Source organism: Triticum aestivum, chromosome 3D (assembly GCF_018294505.1).
Source record: "Triticum aestivum cultivar Chinese Spring chromosome 3D, IWGSC CS RefSeq v2.1, whole genome shotgun sequence".
Classification (NCBI taxonomy): Eukaryota; Viridiplantae; Streptophyta; class Magnoliopsida; order Poales; family Poaceae; genus Triticum; species Triticum aestivum.
This window is the reverse complement of record NC_057802.1, coordinates 500,890,059-500,895,711: the sequence shown is the minus strand read 5'-3', so window position 1 is coordinate 500,895,711 and position 5,653 is coordinate 500,890,059. Positions and strand designations below refer to the sequence as shown.

At 48.6% G+C, this 5,653-nt stretch overlaps 1 protein-coding gene across 1 annotated transcript; it reads left to right on the top strand.

Annotated features, from left to right (window-relative positions):
* Positions 1-1,100: 1,100 nt before the first annotated feature.
* On the top strand, positions 1,101-4,521 carry LOC123075091 (uncharacterized). The gene is made up of 4 exons (XM_044497769.1): positions 1,101-1,899; positions 2,090-2,180; positions 2,900-3,045; positions 4,282-4,521. Exons 1-4 carry the CDS (start codon positions 1,824-1,826, stop codon positions 4,395-4,397), a joined length of 429 nt encoding a protein of 142 aa, XP_044353704.1. The 5' UTR covers positions 1,101-1,823; the 3' UTR covers positions 4,398-4,521.
* Positions 4,522-5,653: the final 1,132 nt, after the last annotated feature.

The following is a 5,653-nucleotide window of genomic DNA, read 5'->3' as shown; positions in this document are numbered from 1 at the left end:
CTGCGGCTGCCCTCTCGAGCTCCTCTCAAATGCAGGCTTACGGGCCTAATGTCACACTGTGCTGTCTGTTGGCCTATTGGGCCTTCTGCGGGCCTGAATCCTGGCCTAGGTTGGGGTTCTAGTCGTATTCAGGCCGTGGTGGCCCAATAGGTGGCAGTTTTTTAAATTTTTCCAGTTTATAAGCCCCTCTGCGGCTGCCCTCTCGGGCATTTCATCGAACACCTCATGTGCATAGGAGGTGAGTTAGAGCACCACAAAGCCCTCCCCTCGCCGGCCAGAGAAAAACATAGCACTGGAGTGCTCTGCTCGCGGGCGAGGGGTATATATAGGCACCTCATTGGTCCCGGTTCGTGGCATGAACCGGTACTAAATCCGGGCCTTCTGTCCCGGTTCATGCCAAGAACCGGGACAAATGGTTGTGGGCCAGGAGCGAGGACCATTAGTCCCGGTTCGTGGCTCGAACCGGGACAAATGGTTCCATACGAACCGGGACCAATGCCCACGAGGCCCCGGCCGGGCCCCTGGGCTCACGAACCGGGACGAATGCCCCCATGGGTCCCGGTTCGTGAGTGAACCGGGGCTAATGTGAAAACTGCCCTGTGACCTATGCCATGTTTTCTACTAGTGTGTAGACTACTCTCATATGAGCTCTTGGGACATCCCGTGCGAGTGGGACGGAGGGCTGAAAGGGTGGCCCGTTTTGTTGCCTCTTATCAATGCCATTCGACGTCCCGCATCGCATGATGATATTCAGAAGGATCTCATTGAGGAGTGGTGGGCATGGAATGGACGAGAAAAAGCATCATGATTTGTGCGTTTGATGTTGTATTGTTGAACTATTTGTTGTATTATTGAACTATTTGTTGTATTGAATATAAACTATTTGTTGTATTATTGAACTATTTGTTTGAGTTGTAATAACGAAACTGAACTATTTATTGTTGATTTATTTTGTTTATGTTTGATCTTTTTGCTTGTGTTTGGAATGCATATGTTGTTTGTGCGAGAGTCGCGTGCTGCATTTTTGCACGCTGCCGGAGCTACGCGTGCGCTGCACGTGGCTGCTGGAACCAGCGCTGCCCGCCGCGTCAAACCAAATGATGGCACATGGTAAAGTAGTTTTTAGCGCGCGGTGCGTTGGGGGTTGGAGATGCTCTAATCATCACATGCCCCGCCTCGTCTATGCCTCGCAGATTGGCTGCACGGACCACGGACCCTGGCCCCACTTCGACCAACCCCCACAGCCGTCACAACCCTTCCTCCTCCTCCATCCTCCCTCTCCCTCTCTCGTCAGCCGTCGCCGCCATTTTGCCTCCGTCGTCTTTGTCCGACGCCGACGACCGGCCCATCCCACTGTCTCCGGATCCGTGCTCCGCAGCGCACGTGCGGACGCCCGAGCACAAGGAGGTGAGCGGTGGCGTGGTGGCTCCTCACCGCTGTTTCGGCGACCGGGAAAGACGGAGAGGAGCGGAAACTGCTTCCTCCTCACAGCGGTCGACTGGTTGACGCGTGGCACCACCGCGTGCTCGTCTCCTCTGCATCGTGAGCGGCGCCGCCTCTGCCCCCACACAAGAGAAGCATCGCCGTTGCCATGTCCTCGGCAAAGGTGGAGCGCGGGATCCTGTGATGGCTGCTGCCGTTGCCGCCGTCCTTTCTCTCGCTGCCGCCACCACCCCTCCGCCTCCCTCACCCCGCCGCTGCAATCCCAGGTGAGGCCCGCGGATGAGGAATGCGGGGGCGACGTCGAGCGCCGGCCATGTCCCTCTCGCTCCTACGGCCATTTGCGGCAGCGAACTGTGGCGAGATGATGGTGAACGAAGACGATGCATCATCCTCGTCTCACGAGGATGGAAACAGTAGCAGATCGAGGAGGACGGCGCGACCACGACTGTGGCACAGGTCAAGAGTTCATGTTCTTTCTTTTACATTTTTGCAGGCCTTTTCTCTCCAAGTGCAGAACACTTTCCCGCTCCCCATCGATGACAATCTTCCTGTATGAACATTTTCATCTCTGCTCACCAGAAAGTTGCGTGCTTGTTTTTTATGGTGTTGGTTAATCATTTTCTTCCCGTGTATATGTGTGTTTCAGGGTATTTACCTTTGCTGTTATCATTCCGGGCCTTGCATGGAGCAACATCTTATCTTATGGTTCACCCAGAAGGAAACATAATGGTTGACAGGTAAATAAATTTCAAGCAACCTATGAAGTATCCCCTCGGCTACAAAGCTGTATATGTTTCTGATAGAAGTTCACTTTAAGCACAAAGTAATACTAGTATTGAACGATTTGCATAGCATTGTGACATAAAGGAAGTAGGTAATAGATCCCTGTAACACATATGTGTAGTTTACGGTTGATCGTTTATTGATTTTGGGTTGGAACCTTGATGGACACATAGTGATATATTTACCTGTTATAGTACTCTGTTTTTCTCCCTAGAAAATTCACCCCGTAGTTAGTGTATAACAGCTGGAGAGAAAGTATGCTTTTCTTCATTTGAACTATTCGGCAAATCCTCCAATTATAAGAAAGAATGATTTTATAAATGAGAGAGAGATATGCTCTCATCACTTTGCAGGCGGCAGCCATTTTATAACTATATTGCCAACATGCTTCTATAGTTTTGATCACCACAAAATAGTTCTAGCTGCTCCTATAATTTTCAATGTCATTTACGGGTGGTTGTAGTGCAGTTTTGCTGATCTACATGCATTTTCAGCATTATAGAGTATAAGATAAGAGCATGAATCTTAGTTATTTTGGCACTGCCGTCCTTTACATTATCCAGTGTTTTGCATGACAAACAGTGAGGATACTATCTACAGATGCAGATTTGCAACTTAAATATACCAGACCTTGGAGACCTGCGGTTATTTACCACTCTTATATCTTTACCAGATGCAGATACGTATGCCACAAGCTGTGCCAACTTCAAAGGTTAGAGATCCCCGCTTGGGTCGATATCGGAGAGGCATTGCTGATTGAGTGGTGCCAGCCGGAGGAGATGATGACCCAACAGCATGGAAAAACAATGCTTACTGGAGGTATTTTTGATTCTGTGCCTTTCCTTTTACCGGCCTATGTTTTAGAAAAAATCAAGATACTTCAACAATGTTAGCCCAATGGGGTAGTTCCTAAGTATGCTCTGTTTCTCAAAAAAATGTGCCTAAGTATGTTCTAAATCTGAAAAATTCATTGCTGTGTGAGGTTGTCCAGTGTACTGGTTTTTCCGCTTATTGATCAGTTTTTTCGAGGCCATGGATTTTTTTATATTTGCATGGGCTTTGTTCCTGTTTGCTATTTTCTATCTTTAGTGTTTCTTTGATGTTCTTTGTTCCTGTATTCCCTTTCTTTGATGTTCTTTTCTCGCACTGTTTGATGTTTTGCCTTGGGTGGCCTATGTCTTGGTTTTGCTTTATTCCTTTTGCCCCATGTCTACTTTCTAATGTGTTGTTTCGCTTTCTTTCTTGATCTGCTATTTCCTTTGGTGATCCTTCTTCGTATAAACAAGTCCACAACTCAATTTATTATAAGCTTCTTTAGTTGCAGCAGTTTATTTTTGTTTTCATTGTCAAGATTTCTCCTGTTTGTATTTCTGTTTTTGTGTGTTGCCTGCTTATTGCCGATGGACCTCCCATTGCTTATGTCCTACCAGTAGAGCCATGCCTCCCCGTTGTCCTGTCCGTCAAAAGCTCGCTCCCTGTGGTGCTGTTCGTTGAAAGCTTTCTTTCTCTTTCTCCAGAAATTACACGGGTTGTTACACAGAAGTACATGCTTCCATGTGATTGCTCAGTGCACAAATAATCATATATGATGACTGAGGTGTAATGTACTTTGTTATTCTGTTTTTCCTTAAATTCCGCCAAAAACAGTGCCTCTGTATTTAAGTACAGGAAATGTTATCTTAGTTGTAACTGCTGGACCCTTTCCTTCCAAGGGAAAAACAATGGTAATTAGTTTCGCACAGTTGTAACTGAGTATCATGATTTTGTAAATTAGATGCAAATGTTAGAACCAGCGCCGATTGTGCAGTCAATTGGTTGTGCTGTAGTGAGCTGAGGGTAGTATACATCTCATGCTGCACTCTCAAATTTGATTAGTAATTCAGTCAAATAATAAATAGAAGCATTGTTACCATAAACTATTGATTGGTGATGCAAGCACTGCAGACCTTAAAGAAGGGTTTGTGAAATATTGCTCGAGCTACATCGACATATGCTAGCTAAATATAAGAATGCAGAACATATCGATCCTCATTTGTTCTTGTTTTTTTCTTCTAGGCAATGTTCTCTTCTTGTTGAGGGGAAATGGTATATTGCTCTTCTTCATGAAGTGGATTTCAGCTATTCTAAGGGCTTTCCCTGTGACTCTCTACCTAACAGGGCTTTCCGTGTGACTCTACCTAATGTTTTGCCGGTAATTTCTAAAGCTTGGTGGGTCTATTTAGAGACTTCAGATTGTTTTATTCTTGCCATAGTGATTAGCACTACACCAAATGGTATACATTTCTGTATTGTGCCCTGCAGGAAACTTGTGGTGGCCATAAGCAATTTCAAGAGCTCGCTGTAATCATTTGAATGTAAGCAATTCCCTCCTTGTGCTTGTGTGCTTCTATGTCTTTCCTGCTCTATTCTTAGTATATGGAATGGTTATATTAGCCCTGTAGTTTACTTTAACTTTTGTATCTTGATGCATAGTAAATTGCAGAAAACCACCAGTTTGAAGGTTAGGTTTGCGAAAACCACTACAATACATTTTTTTTGCAGAAAACACCATGTCTTCAGTAATTTTTTTGCAAAAACCACTGATCGGTGGATTAGAGTCGTTTGAGCGCGTTTATGACAGATGGGTCCCTGTTTTTCTTACGTGGCATAACTTTTCATGTCAAATGGGTTTTTATCTATATTTACAAACTAGTCCCAACAATTTTATATGGACACCCCTTAATCAAAAAACGAAAACACAATTAGGCCCCCCGTGTGCACAAAACCGGCAGCACAGCGCTCATGGCCCACGCGAGCAAAACGCTCGTCGCCGGCGAGAGGGTGGCCATCGGGGTATGGGAACAGAACAGGACGCCCATGAGGGTTAGAGCATCGTCTGGAGCGGAACCACCTTGAGCTCCTCGGCCGGCCAACTGTAGCTCGTCGAGGACGCGGCCTCCACGATGAGCTCTTCTTCGCAGGCGGCTTGGCAGCGCCGGCGCCTCTTCTTCGCGGGCAGAGATGGCCGTCGCGGGCGGCGTGGCCGTTGCAGGCCAGAAGAGATGGTCGCCGCGGCCTGGTGCCGCCCCATGACCGACGGGGCTGTGGACGCTGTTGCCCCACGAGCTCACCACGCCGATATGGCCGAGGCATTCTCGCCGGATCCGGTGCCGGGCGGGGACGTTGCCGGCCGATTTGACCAGATCCGGTGCCGGGCGATGACGGCGGCGGCCTGCATCCTGCGGAGGGAGCGGCGGCAGCCTGCGTCCTGCGGAGGGAGTGGCGGCGGCAACCGTGGAGGGAGCGGCGGCGGCGATCGTGGAGGGAGTGGCGGCGGCAGCCGTGGAGGGAGCGGCGGCGGCCTGAGTAGGGAGCGGGCCGTGGAGGGAGCGGCAGCGGCCTGCGTCCTGTGGAGGGAGGGGCGGCGGCGGCCCGTGGAGAGAGCGGC

What these genes read in the sequence shown, in the direction of transcription:
- LOC123075091 (XM_044497769.1), top strand. Translation starts at nt 1,824, where the DNA reads ATGCATCATCCTCGTCTCACGAGGATGGAAACAGTAGCAGATCGAGGA. An exon ending in CGACCACGACTGTGGCACAG is followed by an intron (nt 1,900 to 2,089) that starts GTCAAGAGTTCA and finishes TGTGTGTTTCAG; the next exon opens with GGTATTTACCTTTGCTGTTA. An exon ending in AAAAACAATGCTTACTGGAG is followed by an intron (nt 3,046 to 4,281) that starts GTATTTTTGATT and finishes TTTTTCTTCTAG; the next exon opens with GCAATGTTCTCTTCTTGTTG.